At 37.1% G+C, this 18,678-nt stretch overlaps 2 protein-coding genes across 2 annotated transcripts; one reads left to right on the plus strand and one right to left on the minus strand.

Moving 5' to 3' along the window:
• The first annotated feature begins 1,742 nt into the window (after positions 1–1,742).
• Smp_092490.1 (putative nadh-plastoquinone oxidoreductase) lies at positions 1,743–5,681 on the plus strand. The gene is made up of 5 exons (XM_018795177.1): positions 1,743–1,848; positions 1,882–2,011; positions 2,044–2,359; positions 3,423–3,566; positions 5,162–5,681. The coding sequence occupies exons 1-4, from the start codon at positions 1,769–1,771 to the stop codon at positions 3,518–3,520; spliced, it is 624 nt and encodes a 207-aa protein (XP_018649515.1). The 5' UTR covers positions 1,743–1,768; the 3' UTR covers positions 3,521–3,566; positions 5,162–5,681.
• Positions 5,682–7,060: 1,379 nt separating this feature from the next.
• Smp_092500 (hypothetical protein) lies at positions 7,061–14,320 on the minus strand. Its single transcript, XM_018795178.1, has 4 exons — positions 14,142–14,320; positions 12,268–12,349; positions 9,313–9,394; positions 7,061–7,734 (listed from the first exon to the last, which is right to left on the minus strand). The coding sequence occupies exons 1-4, from the start codon at positions 14,290–14,292 to the stop codon at positions 7,645–7,647; spliced, it is 405 nt and encodes a 134-aa protein (XP_018649516.1). The 5' UTR covers positions 14,293–14,320; the 3' UTR covers positions 7,061–7,644.
• Positions 14,321–18,678: the final 4,358 nt, after the last annotated feature.

The raw sequence follows: 18,678 nt of genomic DNA on the forward strand, positions 1-18,678 counted from the left end.
CTCTCTGTTCTAATAAACAGTCTTCCTCATTTGAACCTACTCCACCTTGATAAATATCACAACCCATTGCTATTCACTACTGCATCTGGAGCCCCTGATCACATTTCACTCTAGCAACATGAGCTAGTATCAATTTAATCCAATAATTTATGACATCTCCGTCTGTTCCACTATTAAATGTTAAGCATTGGTTATCGTTCATATCCAAACGCCTTGCTGCTCCTCGGCTATTTTTTTTCTCTTCAGAATCTTGCTCTGAGTGTGAAGTTGAGGAACTCCTGACATCCGGGATAACCTCGACGTAGGCGCGTTCCCTAGGTCATAGTTCGCATCAGGCGCTCCACAAGTCTACTTTATAACAATTATGAACTGAAAAAGCTGCATTACATAAATACTTAACACGAACGAAACCCTAAGACAATTTCTGCCGAGAGTGGATCTAGTGTGTAACGTGGACGCGATGCCCCTTTGGAAAATATTTTGAAGAATACACATATATCTGAACAAATGAACTGCTATTAACTTTTATAGATTATAATTACTAAACAACCCTGCTTGGGATGCATACTATGAACCAGTAGTTGTTGTAACTTGTAGATCATGCCGGTAAAAATGGTGTGTACCTGCCTTTGCAGAAATATATTATTATTACCATCGTCGGTTTTTTTATATTTTGACGATGCCAAAATAAGAAGAACGACTAGAAATGAAGGTGATCGTTCGGAGGACCAACAGAAATAATCTTAGCAGGCTGTGATTTGTCAAACGCCGATAACTGGTCTCATATGCATTGCATGTTGGTTATCAAGGTGAGTAGCAGTGAAATACTTGTTGTCCAGACTCATAAGACTTGAAAACTACTTCAAACTGTAGTACGATAACCACCAAAGGCTTTAAAAGCCTGTGGCTAATACGTGGAGCGTTTAACCACGTCGCTGCTCAAAACGTTTGGACTATGTATGCAGTGTTTAAAGGACAACATATAGTCTGGCTCCTGGACCTGTACATCTGTTGTATGACGCGAGACAGGCTAAATTAATTCAATTTCCCTTTGTCGTGCAGAAGGACGGGACCTGAATTGATCACAGATTTGAAATACCAGATGAAAAGTTTTCAGCAAAAATGTTATCAGATTTCTTTGCTTCGCAAACAGCAAATTTACGAGGACAATTGAAAATACTCCACATTTCAAAAACAAACCACTCAACCACTACCCATCGACTTTCCTATTGTAATGGTAAATAGATCCCCAAGATCAGTACTATGTAAGTCTTCGACTTTTGATGCTGAGCACATTAGTTTTGATGGACCCATCTAGCTTGGGACGCTTGGTCACGCATCTGCACCAGATCACGGGTGGATACGCCGTGCCTCATATCTACAATAATTGCTAGCCAGACTAGATTGATCACTTCTCGATGTATCGATATTCTACCAATATATCCTCAAACTCCTTCATTTCTGACTTCTGATTTGACAGGACTGACGTGCTTCGACTGTGAAAGTGTTGCCGGTTAAGTCGTTGTCAAACTCAGAATATTTGTAGTATCCTTACTATCAAATCATCAGCAAGTTGGACTCATTAACTCAACTCGTAGTTGAAGCACATCCGAAAAATATTTTTGTCAACTTAAAGATCAACATTGTAGGGCTTTATACGAACCACCCAGTTTTCTGTTCTTTTAGAACTGAATCTGAAGGAGTAGTTAATATTGGATATTAGATTCAGCCTTTGGACCGCTACTTTCGATCATACTGTTACTTCAGTATGTTGTCCTTGAGTAGCAAAAAAGGGCTACACAGGCTGATTTATTCATCATACTCGCGACTTTCATCTTCGGAGCCAAGGTTAGTGATAGAAATGTGTTCCTATAACTCTAGTCAACCTTCGAAAGTTGATAGTTCTGATGAGTCCATCCCATTTAAACCGTACAGTCCTTTTCCAAAACCACAAGGGAAAATAGACTATGTTATCACCCGGCTTGATGATTTAGCAGACTGGGCCAGAAAAGTGGGGTCAATTTTTATTGTTTCACTCCGTAGAACTCTATATATCCACTTACTTTTGGTCTTGCATGCTGTGCTGTTGAAATGATGCATATCGCTGGGCCTCGTTATGACATGGATCGTTATGGGGTAGTTTTTCGGGCTAGCCCACGTCAAGCTGATCTTTTAATCGTCTCTGGAACTGTTACGAACAAGATGGCTCCGGCTCTTCACAGGATTTACAGCCAAATGACTCAACCGAAGTGGGTTATTTCAATGGGCTCTTGTGCAAATGGTGGTGGTTACTATCATTATTCATATAGTGTTGTACGTGGCTGTGATCGCATTATCCCAGTTGATATATATGTCCCAGGTGTGTTGTTAGGTTCATTTTGTTTTTAGTTTGACCTGCCAGTTTTTTTTAAAATTTAAATTGCTAGCTACAAATTAGAGGATCTGACCTGATTTTATCAAATAAGCTATATTCAAAAGGGCAAAAACTAGACTGTTTTTGAATTAATTACTTGTCTGTGTGCTTGACTACGAGCGATACTTGTATGAAGAATACAAATACTATCTGGGTACTTATTCTATTTAAAAGTTGGGGAGTAGTGTGGAATATATCGAGCATATCCCCGTCACTAATTGGTGGACGTTCACAACCTCGCCAAACATGCATCGTCTTCATCTATTAGCCTGCGGGTAGCTTAAGCATTACATGGTGCCTGGACTATATATGTGCAAGACCCGTCGTCATAACTACCAACAATCTACACATATCTTAAACCCTCAGGTACCACTTCACAAGCGTAAATATAGGGTTAGCTACTGCTCACTGTATCCTTTCTTTTGGTAAGCGAATGGGGATGTATCATGTCTAGGTACTTAAACAATAATCAGTTTTATACGACTAATAATTGCTTTGCGTGACAACCATTTAATTGAGTAAAAGCACTGACTTTATCATGAGATGTACACACGTTATCCGCACAGGTTAAAAGGTTTGAAGAAATCAACCTGTGGCTTCCGATTGAAGTCATGTTGAGATGACGTATTCTTTTTTTCAATACCAGTAATTTTCTTGTTGATTCCCTGATTCAATGTACCAATATGAACTGTAACAACTTGAAGCTACGTACTTTTGTGCCAGGTTATAGGATTTCCATAACTAAATAATTCAGTGGTCCCATGTTAACTTATTGCAGACTTTTTCAGTGAGATCGAAAGCACCAAAATTGTAAGCTAAGCAAAATCTATGTAGTAGAAAATTGTTGTAAGTTTAAATTATTGAGTGACAGGTAAACTCTACCATATGTCTGATTAATTTAAGTAACAAATAGTAGGCTTAATGTTAAACTATTGTGGCGAATCAGACTCATTCTTTTACTTGAAAGTAATAATACAAATATTCTTATTTATTCTTTTAAAAATTTTAGGTTGTCCTCCATCTGCGGAAGCACTAATGTATTCTATATTACAATTGCAAAAGAAAATTAAATCTGAAAAACACTTTAAATCATGGTATAGAAGATAAATGGAGAAATTATCTGAACTGAAGAAAGAATTTTCAGAACTGAGTTGTAACTCACTTTCTAAAATTAATTCACGCATTAGTGTTTACTTGTATTTATTATAGAAAATAAGACATTTCTAGATACACGTGTTTATCTGCTCGGTTTTACGTACCACTTTTCGAATAAAATATAGGTTTCACATCTGTTGTATTCTTCAGACGATATTAGTTAACTTTCCCAGCCACAATCCATCTTGTGGTTCAGTAGTGACAAGCGTCTAAGCTGGTTGAAAGAAAGCTAAAGAATGTTAAACTAAGCTATGACATCAATCCATTATATTATTGACTCCTGATATTAGTCGTCTTGGGAGGCTCATACTTCTTTATAGTCCGCACACTAATCGTGGATCTTGAGTGGTGTAGCTCATAATCCGTTGTAGAAGTTCAGTCGCATTCATCCATTTTCGAACTGTCCTAGGGTGTCATATTAGGCACGTTTCTCTTTGATCTTCCGGTATATATGACTTGATTCGTACATATGAAGTAGTAGATACGACTCAATCAAAATATCTTTCTGTTATGCTGTGGAGGGGTAAGTTACAATCGAGAAGTGAGTGTGTGGTTATTTTTGATTGACCCAACAGCAGAGTGACTTATTCACACTACGTAACAGTATGAGTCAAAGTCTAGGGTAGACGGATTTATACCGCACCAAACAAAAGCCTAGGATATTGACATCTGGCTTAGTCACTTCTAAAACTATCCACTTTAATACTTCAAACACTTAACACTCAGACGAACAATTTTCAACGATAAAAAAAGATTAACTAACTGACTAGACAGGCGGACAAAGAATTGACTTATTTGTGAGAAAAAAGACTGTGAACACGGCAAATCACTGAACCATACCCTAGACAAATCATATTTACTCCCAATAAAGTTATATAGACTTTGAATCATATGGATAATTCATGGATGTTTAAAATTTTGCATTATATTTTATATAATATATTATATTGCACTTGTAGGCAAATTGATAAAGATAAATGTTCTCTTTTAGTGCAAGTTGGAGCGGGGTTACCAATAATTTTTCCATTGCTTTGAGAAAAGGTGGAGTTATTGATATGGTTCTAAATTTCACATTCTTATAGCCAGATACTTTCTTAAGCATTGGAATTATTATTTCTCTCCACATTTTCGCTGAGATTAGTTGCGAAGGGTTTGTTAAATATGTTTGTTAATAGATAACAAGAAATGTCAGTACATTTCTGAAAATGGAGGTTTGAGATTTCATGAGGTTCTGAACACTTGAACGAGTTAAGTGACTGGAGACATTTTCGGACATCAGTTTCAGTGGAAATCGGAAAACAACTATCCTTCAAACCTGTGTTAATAGGAAGCATGACATCAGATGACTGACATATAAAAGACTTATTCAAGTCAAATGTTCACCCGGTTATCGTTTCTAATGTGTCTCTCATCTGAAGGTTCTTGAAATAGTTTCCACACACGTAAGGAGTTTTTGTAAGATAGGAGTTTCTGAGTAAACACTGAGTCCAGACCTCTAATCTTTAGGTTTATTAGACCATTTAGCTTTCTAATTAAATGAAGCTTTTCTCTTTCTACATTCTTTCTTTTACCCCCCCCCCCTAATCGTTTTAGAAGTGGAAATGTAAGTCGATCAAAACTTATAGAAATGGTTTCGGTGGGACAACAAGTGTCGAGAAAGAATTTAAGATTACAAGTAATAACATTAACAGTGTTTTCCAGTGAGCTATCTGTAGATAATTTCCAGTTGGTCTTACGAAAAATGTTTTTCAGGACAGCAGTATTTTTCTTCTGAGTATATTTTATAATATTAATCGTTTAATTACGCATCACGACTACTGTTATTGCTTTACTTGAATTTATTTCAGTTAAAGTGATCCGTAAGAGTACCGCTTTTCTTCTAGAGAAGTTTATCATCTGTATTTTACGAGTAAAGATACAAAAAAAACTAAGGGCACTGGTATTTATTTTTCATCGTTGAGTATATCTTTGAGTATTTTTTTTGCATCCATAGATGTAAAGGTCCTTTTTGTAACTACCGAAGTCGGATTTTTTTGGGTTTTTTTATTGTTGTTTGGTACAATTCTATGCAAACCCCTATTTTTGTTTGTGTGTCTATCACATATCAAGCTTTAAAAGACACTCTATCTAGAGGTCAGTTTTCTCTGTGAAATCACAAAACAAATTTATGGTGCAAGTAAGACATCGTTGTGGCAGACCTGTATGCTATTTCCCTCTCGATGATGGGATGGGATGCGATGTGATAACTACAATAAGTAGTATCACAATGTATGCACCGGACTCACACCAGCTGCATATAAAAGGTGCTGCAAGCTACTGTCACGTTAGCTGTGCAAAGCGTGTTGTTCTACAAAGTCTCTGCTGATTCTAGAGGCGATTGAGTTTACATAACAAAAACTGACTATAGCTAGAAAAATATTGAGTATCAGCGAACTCAAACTATTGTAAAAGGTCATAAACTGACTGGAGGTAGAAAGGTGTGATATCGATAGTATTATTTCAGTCAGTAGTCATAAGCAGTACAGGACCTATCATGCACATACATTGACCTAAGTTATTTTATACATCAGCACAACAAGATGGATTGATCGAGACAAATATTTAAGTAAGATATACAATGCCAATCTGATTATTATTTCAATTCATTTGCTTTCATTTCATTGTTGCTGATGCAAAACAGGGCAAATTGAAGTAATTCATTCGTGCTCAAATCTTATGTTTTCTTTATAACTGACTGATTAAATCACATCTTTATTAGTAAAAGTTCGGATAATTCCGTGGTTAACAGTAAACAAATTAGTGACTGTTTGAACTTAAACAGGTAAATGGATAATATGTTGAAGTTTAAAACGAAAGGTGCTAGGTTTACATTCCAATACTTTATTTATTTACTTATTTGAACACATAAATATTGGTAAAAGGAAGCACCAGATAAATATGCGCCTCACAAATCTCATTTGATTTGTGTGAGGGCTGTGATACTGCTCAGGTGCCCAAACCGAAGCAGGTGGTTTTCTAAGGGGCCACACCCCGAGCCTTTGACCTAAAGATCTGATCCACAAGGCAGTGAAGCATCGTGAGGAGATGCAGTCCCATGGTAGCCGTTCACCAACGACTGATTCATACGCCATTTGTTCCCTCAAGATACTGGAGCCCATGTGCCCCATCGGTTTGGAATGAGGGTTTTCCAACTCCCCTAGGTGAACATTCCGTGTCCACCAACCCGGTTAAAGTGCTGGACATTCGCTTTTCGTCCTCTCAATTTCGTAAACAACAATAATGTCACTTTGAGAAGGCAGTGAGTGGGACTTCCCTGGCAGAGGCTATATACGCGTGGCCACGTGAGAGCATTTGGAGAGGGAGAGCGGACTCTCCCCACTTTCGGCTGTACCAGGGCATTTGGAGTCTCAAGTGAAATGAAACGTTCATATTAGATTTCATTATTAGCTACAACTCATCTGAAAGAAAAAAACCTCGAAAAGTTATTCTTTTCAGCACATTTAAAGTTTATTTGTTAACATTGATTAATAAATATTTGGCGGTAAATAACATATTAGTAGAAGTAGAACAACGATACTTCAAAGTTCAAATAATAATAATAATAATAAAAGATAAATAAGAAATAAATAAACAATAATAGTAACAACAACTCAGGGATAATTTAACACGGAAAAATAACAAAAAAATAGGGTATGAAAAGAAATATCACCAAGTCAGTTAGTCAGTCAGTTACAACGTAGAACCAGGCATATATATATGCATCGGTCCAAGTTGACATACGTCGTTACCACCAAGTATAACGCACACACACACACACACGAAAACAAGAACAAAAATATACAATCACAAGAAATGCGGAATGAAAAAAAAGAGAGTAAACTGACTTGATTCACACAACAGAATACTATGTCGATAGATACACATGGCGGTTGTGGTAATAATGCATCTGATGAAAGCAGAATTTCATAATTCCTTTTCAATAAATATGAGGTCACGAAATTATGGCGTTGTAATTCAAGTTTAAGACAGATAAATGAATATTTTTCATTGGATAAAACAACAGCAACAACAACATTTCAATTGCCTTCAAGTAAATTTTGCACATTTGTTGAATTTAAGCATGATTTACCTTCAAGACGATTAACTATATGTGTTTGTCCATTTAACTGGAATTTATATAGATCGAGAAAAAAAAGAGAACATTACAATAAATCAATTATTATATTGTCAATGAAATAGATGATAACATGATCATTGAAAGACAAAGTTGACACTGGCCCCCAAAATGCCCTGGGGAGAGTCCGCTCTCCCTCTCCAAATGCTCTCACGTGGCCACGCGCATATAGCCTCTGCCAGGGAAGTCCCACTCACTGCCTTCTCAAAGTGACATTATTGTTGTTTACGAAATTGAGAGGACGAAAAGCGAATGTCCAGCACTTTAACCGGGTTGGTGGACACGGAATGTTCACCTAGGGGAGTTGGAAAACCCTCATTCCAAACCGATGGGGCACATGGGCTCCAGTATCTTGAGGGAACAAATGGCGTATGAATCAGTCGTTGGTGAACGGCTACCATGGGACTGCATCTCCTCACGATGCTTCACTGCCTTGTGGATCAGATCTTTAGGTCAAAGGATCGGGGTGTGGCCCCTTAGAAAACTACCTGCTTCGGTTTGGGCACCTGAGCAGTATCACAGCCCTCACACAAATCGAATGAGATTTGTGAGGCGCATATGTATCTGGTGCTTGCTTGTACCAATTATTTATGTGTATAAATACAATAAAAAAGTTGACACTGACACTAATAATCTGTCATTACTGATCATTAAAACAGTTATAATAGACAAAAGATGGATAAGTAACAATCTCTGAAAAGAGATCATCCATTCTGCTTTAGATTTGGATACAGTATGATTAAGCTAGCCTGATAGTACCGCGGTACAATAGTGCATTTTTAATCAATGCTTATCTTTACATAACAGAAAGATGAGGGTTATTAAAAGGTCAACTCTTAGTGCAGCACTCTTCATTACACCATATGGATTTTTGGTACCGGGAATAAGGTCTAAAAAGTTTATGGAGAGCTATTCACAAAAATGTTGTAACCAATCTGATTACGTAGTCACTTTCCGGTCCTCAGATCACGCTCCCAGACTGGCAAGATCATCCATTAATCTAGTTTCATTTGTAGAGGTTTAGGAAGAAAAAGCCTTGGTATGGAAGCAACAGCTGTTCACATATCTCCGATAATATTTTAGACAGTTCAACTTTACAAGTGGTTCCCTGAAATGTCAATGAAAAGATGGATGAAGATTGTCATGGAGGTTACATCAACCAGTTGTTTCTGTTAGGATAACTATTGGGGGGTATGATATCATATCATATATTTATAACTTTACCAGTAGTCTAATCAAGTTTAATTTCTTCTGGGATTTTTTCACGTATAGAATGTAAAATAATTTCCATTTCTAGTGTACCTTGGCATTTAAGTATAGGTATTTCAGCTCGGCCCTAAGCCATATGAAAGTAGCTGTATCAAGGGGTTCGGAGATGAAAGTCATTAATTGAAAGTAGTGTATTACGAAGAGAAAGCCACCACCTTACTTTCTCCTCCCCCCTTTGCCAAAAAGAACAAAATATGATAGAAATGTAGCTATAAATTGATTCTGAATAAAAAATAACTGTTGTAAATCATCATCAAAACTACAAGAAAACAATCAGCCGTAAGAAACAAATTCCACTTACAGATGATAATGACAGTAATGTGGGCAACTCTTTAACTTGATAAAGCGGATGAATTCGAAATTTGTTATTAGAATCCTTCCACCTTTACACAAAAAGAAAATACGGAAAGTAAAAATATGTGCTTATAGTTTTTTTAAGTTTATCTACAGTTACGATAAAGTTTAAGCAAATATCAGCCAAGACTAAGTAATGTTGAATAGTTAACAGATACAAATCATGAGTCAATTGAAGTTAGACCACCATCGAAAACCTGGAAGCACTGCTTGACTGCCGTTTCGTCCTAGTATGGGACTCCTCAACAGTGCGCATCCATGATCCCACCTCACGAGATTCGAACACAGGACATATCAGTCTCACGCGCGAGCGCTTAACCAGTGAACCATTGAGCCGGCATCAAACGGTGTTAATGTCTAACTTCAACCAATCCACGAAATTGAGCAACCGTCTACCATTGTCTTCAGTGAGTTACTATCTCGCAACAGACCTGGTTGAACTCCACTGGTCACCGTCCAGTACTTCCGGGTTTTTCATAGTAGTCTAGCTTCAATTGACTCATGATTTCAACTATAAAATTACTAAAATCCCCACAAAAAACCCCTTCTGAAGATACAAATCAGTTTATCATTTCTCTATAAAAATATATATGTATATGTATTTGAATTGATCAAGGTTTCTCAACAACCCAATATAAATTATTCCTAAATGGATGGTATTGCAGAGTGAATTGTATTTTCAAGAAATTAATATTTGACGACTGTAATTTACATGATGACTTTTACAAACCACTTTGAAGCCACAGGAACGCTTTCAGAACTGATACTTTATGCTTTTACAAGTGTAACATCCTGTAAGATTCTTACAATAATTTGAAATCATATGTAACAACAATTGACTTTTCAATCGAGAGGATGATTATTTTGTAATGTGTTTAACTGGTGTGGGTTTGAAGTACAATCAGTGTATACCAACACAAAATAGTAAGCGAACTAACGTTGATCTTATATAAAATGAAAGATTGGTTTTATGCCATGTAAAATAGATTCAAGTTGGAAGCATGGACTATTAGATGACAATTCAGCGGTCTTAATAAACAAAACGCACCGCGAGGCCAGAAAGTATCGGTAGTTAAGTTTTTGGGAAGGGCACAGATGCTCATTGCTGGACAGTTACAGGCTACGAAGAAACAGACACCCCCGAGTACTTCATAGTTCTCAATAGTTGTTCAGTTGATATCAGATCATGATGAGAAATATTTCGCAGTTTACGATTTATATGACGGACGATCCCTAGTAAAATAACCACTGAAAACCAAGAATTAACAGACGGTCCTTTTGTCCTAGTATGGGACTCTCTAGCAGTGCACATTTAACGAAACTAAAAAGGATAGAACCTAGGGGCTCCAGGTCTCCCTGTAAGTGTTTAACCTTTAGAGTCACCATCCACTGATGTAAATTTAAAACTTTATAATGTTTCCTGACTTGCATCACTTGCAGAGTAAATGAGATGTCCATCTACCAGCAAATGGCTTGTATACTACACAGAAGTACGGTTTGTTCTACTTTGTTAATGTGAAATATGGTAGATCAATGTAGAGGAAACGCGTAGGCTGAAGGTTTTAATCATAGATGTCTTCGAGGCATAGCTTGAGTTTCGTGGGATGATCGAGTAAGTAATCTTGAGTTTAGGCAGGGAGTACTCAGGAAGAGTGGAAAATCAATTGGTGAAGTAGTTAATCTTCATCGATTGAGTTAGTTGGAAGAAGTTAAGAGGTGACCAAATCATATAATGGCATAAGTCCATAAAGTCATTGACTGTTGGTCTGAGCCACGTAGGTAGATGCATATCACTTGATTGGTGTCCGCGCGATGATCATCGTCGGTGGCTGGGTGATACGTTTCAAAATCATCCACAACAGTACAGATTCATTCACTGTTCATTTTATCCTCTTGATTTTGAATTCCCGAAATTCCTAATACATATATTCCCACGTTGTTTTAAATAATATTTACAGTTTTTCTTTCCATCATTGTTACTACGTCGATCTCTTTTGTTATCTTCATCTTGTTATGCTAATGTGATATGGAAATCTGGGACAACGGACGTCTGTTTCAGACCTCTATGTTAATGACATCTGTCTGTCTATCTGATCCTTAAAGTTGGATACTCTAACTATTGAACCATTGTTTCTGAAATAAAATTTCTAGCAAAAAATTTCTCCGTAAGACAGCAATTTGTAAATGATCCTCAAGAAATTTTTTATAGTTTCCAAAGAACTGTCAGTTCAGCTTTTTTCTACTATTCAAATAAACCGAGAATGATGTGAAGAATCCGTCCTGATATAATGGACAAAACTGTACAACTCAAAGCATGTATCTACCCACAATATCACCAAAAGAAATGTATTCTACTACTGAATCGTCAAATCAGAATGATCAGAGGGGGTTTTGTGGAGAATTTAGTATTTTCATAGTTGAAATCATGGGTCAATTGAAGCTAGATCACCATGGAAAGTATGGAAGCACTGAACGGCCGTTTTGTCCTATTTTGGAACTCCTCAGCAGTGCGCATCCACGATTCCGCACTCGCGAGATTCGAACCCAGGACCTATCAGTCTCGAGCCAGAGCCCTTAACCGATAGACCAATGAGCCGGCATCCAACGGTGTTAATGTCTAATTTCAACCAATCCACGATTTTGAGCGACCGTTCACCAATTGTCTTCGCGAGTGAGGGATCGTGGATGCGCACTGCTGAGGAGGTCCCATAATAGGACGAAACGGCCCGACGAAACGACCGTCCAGTGCTTCCAGGTTTCCATTAGTGGTCTAGCCTCAAAAGACTCATGATTTCAACTATGAAAATCAGAATGAAGCAGCTAGCTCTGTTTCAGGTGTCCATTTTCGAATAATATAGGTTCAAACGAAAAAAACTAAGATAAAATAATGACAATTTCTTACTCATTTTCGTTGCCCACTTCAATCATTATAAATAAATCATTATCTTTAGTAACTCCAATCTTACTTTCTATAATAGATTCACCTATAAAATAGTAAATAATAAGTATGCGGAAATAAAGAAAAACAAAAAACAATTATTACTGATGAAAAATTCAACATTTTAAGCAAAGTCTTTATGAGTCTGTGGACTAAACGACTGAATGACATTGAGGTTTGGTGCAGGGTAATAGGCGAACAAAACAAAACGGTTGATGAGACTGTGAGTATTCGTCGATTGAAGTGTCTATGTTTTGTGTAGCATGTACCCAGCTGTGGCTTATTTTGAATAGCGATGCTGACTGAGGTGTAAAATTGGAAGAAAGCTAGAGGCAGCTACCTTAGAAAGAGAGCAGTATTTTATGGAGTTATTCGCTGTTGGTAGATCTAAATTACCCGATTGAAGTGCGTGCAATAACTGAGATTAGTGACTATAGACGCTGGATAGCATGTTTTAGAATCATTCAAACAGGCATAGAACTACTCAACATTTAGCTTTGTACTGTAATGAGGTTCAATATTATTTGACACATTTTACTCCTTTAGTTCATTCCTTCTTTCCGAGTTATATTCGCTAATCTTTTGTAACGTAATTCATCCTAATAAGATTTAACTGTTTTAGTATTCATCTCGTTAACTTCACCTCAGTGAGGTGACTTCATATAGAAACTTGAGTAAACACACGAAATATACCACAACTATGTACCGAAATTCGACTAATCACTTATTTACATCACAGATGATATTGATCAAGAAATAATAATTCACTTAGTATTGTTAGTTTGAACCTTCCCATTGATGTGTTAGAACTGCAACTGGTCAGTCACTAATTGGCATATGTGCATACTGTGCGTATTGCCTCGATATAGCCTTAATTCACAAGCATGGTAAGCAAAGATGGATAGTGGCCAACAGTGGAATCCAGTTTGACGCGCGTTTCGTCCTATTTGGGAAGATTCAAACAAACAATACTGAGTGAATTTAAACTTCACCCCATTGCACAAGCAAGTGACTATCAGGACTCAGTAGCTGAGTGGATAACGCGATGGCGTTTGAAGAGAGAGGTACTGGGTTCGAGACCGCAGAGTGAACATCAATTCTGAGATGCAGGTACATCCAGCTGACGAGTCCCAAATAGGACGAAGCGCGCGTGAAACTGGATTTCACTGCTGGCCACTATCCATCCTAACTTATCAGTTAGGATGTTTATATAACAACAAAGTTCTTCTTAAGAGAACAACTACAACAAAACTTCTCATGAGTTTTTTTAAGAAAATTCGATATATATAAATATATATATATGCGCCACACAAATCTTATTTGATTTGTATGAGGGCTGTGATACTGTCCAAGTGTGCAAACCGAAGCAAGTGGTCTTCTTAGGGGACCACACTCGGAGCCTTTGATCGACAGGTTTGGTCCAGAAGGCAGTGGAACATCGTGAGGAGATACAGTCACATGGTAGCCGGTGACCAACCATTGATTCATACGCCATTTGTTCCCTCAAGATACTGGAGCCCATGTGCACTATTGGTTGGGAATCAGGGTTTTCCAACTCCTTTAGGTGGACTTTCCGTGTCCACCAACCCGGTTAAGGCACCGGACATTCACTTTTCGTCCTCTTAATTTCGTAAACAACAGTAATGCCACGAGAAGGCAGTGAGTAGGACTTCCCTGGCAGAGACTATATACGCGTGGCCATATGAGAGGGAGAGCGGACTCTCCCCACTCTCGGCCGTACCAGGGCATTTGGGGGCCATTTAAACAGAAAAATAAATACACATATGACAGATAAGACAGACACGATCTTTACATTATATATTCAAAATAAAACTTACATTTACTACAATCCTCTGACCAACTATCCCCAGTGTTCATATCAGTTGAACCAGAAAAATAAACGAATACAAGACGCCCATTTTGATGTGCTAATTCAATTTGACTAGCAAGTTCATCAATAGATTGAACAAACAATTCTTCTATAGGCATATTACTATAAACAAATAAATTAGAAAAAAGGATATTCGTGTTTTATGTTTCCATATCTATCAATTGTGGTAATTTAAATTTAAAAAAATAGTGACAACAATCACATCACAAAGAAACAGAATGTACTATATATATATGGCGGCAATCGTTACTTCCTGGTTGCCCATATCATGAAAAATACTTCCTGAGGTGTCTGAAAAAGAAACTAACTTAAGAGCGGATCTTCAAAAACTGAGAGGATGACCATAGTGTCCAAAGAACAGATGCTTGGGACCACTCACACAGTCTCTTTTAAATAGTTTTATATGAATAAGCTCCGTACTTTTAGGGTCCTAAGAACGAGTGTTACTTTTAGGGTCAACCTTTTTTTAAGCCCTCTCCTACAGTTGTAGGCGAACAATACGACTGTGGACGCAGGTTACCTGAGGGAAATACTTAACTTCCATTACATGCCTGTATAATTGGCTGTACTACTTCGCCCTCGGACTACGAGTTTGTTGTTTTTCTGGGTACTGGGTTCGAGTCCCAGGGTGAACATCAATTCTGAGATGCAGGTACATCCAGCTGACGAGTCCCAAATAGGACGAAACGTACGTCAAACTGGATTCCACTGCTAGCCACTATCCATCTTTGCTTACAATGCTTGTGAATTAAGGCTATATCGAGGCAATATTCACAGTATGCACATATGCCAATAAGAGACTGACCATTTGCAGTCCTAACACATCTATGGGAAGATTCAAAAAAATAATACTAAATGAGTATAAAGCGTTTTACTTTAACCGTGATAGTCTTAACTTTTAGTCAGAGATAAAAATGAACAAGAAATCAGGTTGTTCCTACTAAATGATTCCTCAATTCATAAGGTACGTTTAATGATGTGTATTAATCGATGCATTAATGTTTGCCATTAGAACAATTCTAATGTGATTCAGTTTACAATGCTAAACTAACAATTATCAGTTAAATAGTTGAACTAAAAGTCTACTACGAAATATTTATTTATCGTAAAACTCTGACTGATATTTAAAAACACAAAAATAAAGTGGGGTGAATCAAGAGGTTTGTCAAATGATAATTCAACATGAATATCCGATTAATAAGAATAGACCAACAACGTTATACTTCTATTTCTTAAAAAGTAAACTGATAAAAAAAACTATGAACAAAATTTGTTGTAACAGATATTCACTGAACGCTTATTCGTCCTACTCACTGCCTTCTCGTGGCATTACTGTTGTTTACGAAATTGAGAGGACGAAAAGCGAATGTCCGGCGCTTTAACCGAGTTGGTGGACATGGATGGTTCATCTAGGGTAGTTGGAAAACCCTCATTCCAAACCAGTGGTGCACATAGGCTCCAGTATCCTGAGGTAACAAATGGCGTATGAATCAATTGTTGGTCACCGGCTACCATCGGACTACATCTCCTCACGATACCCCACTGCCTTGTGGGTTAGACCTTTAGGTCAAAGGCTCCGTGTCTGGGCCCCTGAGAAAACCACCTGCTTCAGTTTGGGCACCTGGGTAGTATCACAGCCCTCACACAAATCAAATAAGATTTGTGTGGCGCATATGTATCTAGTTCTCCTTTGTACCAATATTTATGTGTTTAAATGAATTGTCTACTAAAAATAATTAAAAAAACATGTTATAAAACTGAAGAAATAAGTAACCTGTTATAATCTAACTATTTACATTTTAACTTCATTAGAAAAGATAGTGTCAGTCGAAGAATAACATAAGACCAGATGTTTATGTTCCAGTACAAATTATCACATATCATATCAATGCATGGAAAGGAAAAGGCAAAATGAGAAACAATATCAAAAGCAATAAAAATCTGAACATGAGAATTACCAGTATCAAAGATAGAAATAGAAATGGTGGCGAGACTATAATTTATGGACGAACCAATCACGTATAATATAACAAGGTCTCGGATTTTGGCGTGAAGTTCACTCATCCATTTGGCACAGTACCGTTTTGGCATTAAAACTGATATCAGTTCGTGATGAAAACCCAAATCTAATTCCTAAACTTAATCATCAACTGCAAGTCATAATTCTAATTACTCACACTGGTTTATAACCCTCATTTGGTCCTGGTTATGAAATGGACACTCAAAGATCGTCCATAAATTATTCTCATCGAAATGGTGCTTAAATCAAGTTTTAGATGAGGAAAGAAAAAATGCAACTGATTCACAGAGAGATTTTATGCTATTGATTTGTTCGATACTCTAATGAGTCGAAGACTAACGAAATATGATTCATTTAAAATTTCACATCACGTAACCACGATACGGATTTCAAGTGTAAACATTGCAGCAAGGGTTGTAGATATTGTAGGAGTTTTTAGCGAATACCTAGGATTGATATTTCCAAAGATACGTTTATACATAGGCATATCTAACCACTAATTAAGAATACTAGGTGGTTTCTACTCAGGAAGCTCTTACTGCCCAAAATGATTTAGATCAAAGGTGGCTTTATGAACTAATCCCATATCTCGACTTATCCATCCTTAAAGTTTTCCAACCTAATCACAAGTCTAAAAGGATTGCACGTTTAAACATGGATCGGGCATATGTAATACGTATCCTAATCCATCTAATCAATGGAGGATTTTAGCTGTTTCACTGTCCTAGTACCATGCGCTTAGCCCCAGAATCATTTATTTGATGGTTCGACCATATGCCTCGAAGATAGCTATGATCGAATATTTCCAGTCCATGTATATCGTCTACTTCAATAAGGAACATTTCACAATCTCAAAGTAATACAGAAGGGAATTCTGTAAAGCAACCAACCAACGCTAATGAAAATTTTAAAATATGTGAAGTAATTAATGAGTTGAACTACATCATTCACTATGGTGTAGCTATGCATCGATGCAGACCAGTAGTCCTGAAGTAACAATTCGCATTTAAAAGGAAAGCAACATGGGTCACTACCAAGTGATCAATCAATTGTAAATATATCTAAGTCCTAAGAGAGGCCAGACGCGGCCCAGATAACCAAGTAGTGACGTCTCTGACTGTGAAGCTGGGTGACATAGAAGTCAGTCCGCCAGAGAGAATCAGTCTCCTGAAGATCCTAGTTACACCTTGCTGACAAGTGCTTAAAGCACGAAACCCAGGTCTAAGGTATCATGTCGACTACCTCCAACTACCGCCTTAGACCACATACAAGTTTTAACAGAGTTTGAAGAATTGTGATCAAGAAATTTTTACACTAAGCACTGATTTCGTAGGCTAATTGTAGATTGGAAATAATTAGTAGGTAAATAACCACCGACCATTTTTAAACCTGTTTAGTCACATAGTTTTTCTTACAATAGTTTAGCGACAAACATATGAACAAAACATATTAGCATTGTAAGCAAAGATGGATAGTGGCTAACAGTGGAATCCAGGACGCGCGTTTCGTCCTATTTGGGACTCCTCAGCTGGATGTACCTGCATCTCAGAATTGATGTTCACTCTGGGACTCGAACCCAGTACCTCTCTCTTCAAACGCCATCGCGTTATCCACTCGGCCACTGAGTACTGATAGTCACTTGCATGTGCAATGGGGTGAAGTTTAAATTCACTCAGTATTGTTTGTTTGAATCTTCCCAAATAGGACGAAACGCGGGTCAAACTGGAATTCGTCAGTCACCACTATCCATCTTTGCTTTCCATGCTTGTGAATTAAGGCTATATCGAGGCAATACGCACAGTATGCACATATGCCAATTAGTGACTGACCAGTTGCAGTTCTAACACATCAATGGGAAGATTCAAACAAACAATACTAAATGAATTTAAATCATATTGGCATCTCAGAAATACCATGAAGCTAGGAATTATATATATATTGACCACCAGGTCAGTTTTTGCCCAACCACTAAAATTCACTAAGTGCACAAACACACACACACACCGACAGACACATCGGCGATTATCAGGAATCATGAAAGTGAAAAAGAAAACAAAGTTCACAATTAAATGCATCATTTCTATTTTTTTTTATAAAATAACAGAGGTATATATATATATGATTTAAAAGTAACAATGTCAGTTATAAACCATTTTTTTAATTATCCTTCCTAATTATCAAAACAATCGTCTTTCACATAGAAATATGAATATAGACAATATTTACTATGAATTAAGTAAATAAATATTTATTTATGCTATTGAAGTGTGATGGCAATAGTTGTCGTAGTGATAACGGTGGTAATGATACTACTACTAATGATGATAATGATGTACACATAATTGTGGCTAAAAGACATTTGACAATGTTCAAGTACACTTTTAAGCAAAACTAATATCAAAAAGAAAATGATTGTTTATTTCTTTTTTAAAATAATAATGATAACAACACTATCAGTCAGTTA

The sequence above is a fragment of the Schistosoma mansoni genome, chromosome 1, assembly GCF_000237925.1.
Source record: "Schistosoma mansoni strain Puerto Rico chromosome 1, complete genome".
Lineage (NCBI taxonomy): Eukaryota > Metazoa > Platyhelminthes > Trematoda > Strigeidida > Schistosomatidae > Schistosoma > Schistosoma mansoni.